At 51.5% G+C, this 2,220-nt stretch overlaps 1 protein-coding gene across 1 annotated transcript; it reads right to left on the bottom strand.

Moving 5' to 3' along the window:
- Positions 1 to 1,233: 1,233 nt before the first annotated feature.
- On the bottom strand, positions 1,234 to 2,211 carry AURANDRAFT_68189 (hypothetical protein; the record flags this gene model as incomplete). Its single annotated transcript, XM_009043816.1, has 1 exon — positions 1,234 to 2,211. The coding sequence occupies one exon, from the start codon at positions 2,209 to 2,211 to the stop codon at positions 1,234 to 1,236; it is 978 nt and encodes a 325-aa protein (XP_009042064.1).
- Between the last annotated feature and the right edge of the window lie 9 nt (positions 2,212 to 2,220).

The following is a 2,220-nucleotide window of genomic DNA, read 5'->3' as shown; positions in this document are numbered from 1 at the left end:
ATTTCGGCACGGTGAAGCACACATCAACATCGACCCAAAAAAAACACAATGACGCTAAGTATCTTATTTAGATGAAGTCAAGGTGAAGGCAAGTTGAAGGTGATATCATATGGTATCCGCCCCGTATCCCCCGCCGATTTACCCCCGCACGGGGGTTAAACAAGGCGGGGGATGCGGGGCGCATGAGGAGAACAAATCTATGCATGATCCGACACTAACGATGGTTGAACGATATCTGACGCTGCGTTTGGCATGTTCCGGGCCACGGGAGGAGAAATTGAGAGCACTTCGCGGTAGGACGTCGGGGTCGGCGGTCCTAAAAAATTACTCCATGTCGTGCGAGGCGAAGCAGGGGCCGAAGACGCTCGTACGGGCGCTCCCGCGGCGCTGAGGGGACGGAGATGAGGGATCTTAGTTTCTGCGGATTCCCCCAGGGCATGGACTGAAGTTTCGGGACGTCCGACCCCGAGTTCCTACTGCGAAGTACTCTCATAATCTCCCCTCGAGACTCGCAACATACCAAACTCAGAGTCAAAAATCGTTCGAACATCGTACTGCAAGCGTTTGTGGTCCACAACTCGCTTAGGATACCTAGGATATGCGTCTCATTTTTGAAAGAGACAAAACCCATCTGCTAGCGATAACCCGGATCTTATTATACTAGAGTATCGAAATCTACGCTAGTCGCATACTACCCCGAGAAGCGTCTATAAGGAGCAGGTCCTTGTATGCCGCTCGCGCGAGCGAACCTGCCATCTCGAGTCCAAAATCAGCACCCTCGCGAGCCACTACAGCCCCCGACTCGGAGACGGCCACCTAGCGACCCCAGGACGTCCGCTGAGCTCAGCGGAACCGAACGCACATATATACACCCCCACCAGGAATTAATCTCAGAGACTCAGGGGGGTCGACCGTGAACGGACCCCAATTGGCGTAAAAGCAGTTTCCGCCCTCTTGTCGACCTGCGGCGCGCTCGGGACAGGCGCGCCAGACCTCCCGCCCGTACAGACAACGCTAGCGTACATATCGAACACAGGCCCCGCCCTGTGCTGGCGACACCCTCTAGTGGAGCTGCAGCGATTGAAGCGGCTTGAGTGCAAGTACGAGAATTGAGGCCCACTTATTTGTCGAGGCGGTCGCCAGGATCAAGGCGGTCGCCAGGATCATCGGTGCAAGTAGATCGGTGCAGAGGAGGCCGGTAAGACAATGGAAACATGGTGCACTGCAACGTTGTCAATGATTGTCCCCCTCCAGAAGGGATCGAGCAAACTGAGGGAAAGAAGCTAGACCACGCCCAGCTCCAAGCAACTCAGAGTGTTCCTTCAGATTGTCTTCTATACTCTTGCTCCCCAAGACTCGAGCGATGCTCGGAAGAATCGACCAACCTTCATCCACTCGATTTGGAGAGAGCAGCAAGCTGATTCCCAGACCGTGAGTTTCAACAACAGCTCCCCAATGGAACTGGTCGCCGTACAGAGGCAATACAATCAATGGTACACTAGCAAGAACGCTTGCATGAAAAGAACCGGAATCACCTTGAGTGATGAAGACAGAAGCGAACGGGAGATAGGCATACTTGTGATGCCGATCTTTTGAAGACACGAAACGAATGGAATCGTATCCTTGCCGACACCAGTATTCTTGGTCGGTAACTTCGACTAAGGAGATGTACTCTGACTGGGCAAGGGCCTGCAACACAGCGGGCAGATGACTGTTTTCGTGGCAGATTGAGTTGAGCGATACGAATACAATGGGCGCTTTGACATTTTCCAACCAAGTTTTCATCTCACCATCCAGGGCGGGGGGCGATTCAAACAGGGGTCCAATGTACTGTGCATCGCGTGTTGGGCAAGTCAGGTAACCATTTCCGAGAACGAATTGAGGTCTTGTGCAGTAAACAACAGTTTCCGTAAGGAAATGACTGGGAACTCCAAACATACTGTCCAATGTTTTCCTTGGTGTGAAGAAAAGCATAACACGCAATGCAAATAGTGCCAAAAGTAAGTATATTTTTACAGCAAAGAAATCTACCGTACATAGGGAACCAAGTCTAAATAGTTGGCAAGAGCTTTGGCATGCATCGATGATGAATTGTGGTCGGAATTTGACCCCTTCGTGGAAGAGAACAATACGTGGTATGGTTTTACATTTTGCAGCAAGCGCCTCGCCCTTGAATATTGAGTCAAACACGCTCGCTGATATTTTGTCCATGATAACTAG

The sequence above is a fragment of the Aureococcus anophagefferens genome (genome assembly GCF_000186865.1).
Source record: "Aureococcus anophagefferens unplaced genomic scaffold AURANscaffold_71, whole genome shotgun sequence".
NCBI classification, from domain to species: domain Eukaryota; class Pelagophyceae; order Pelagomonadales; family Pelagomonadaceae; genus Aureococcus; species Aureococcus anophagefferens.
This window is presented reverse-complemented; position numbering and strand designations above follow the sequence as displayed.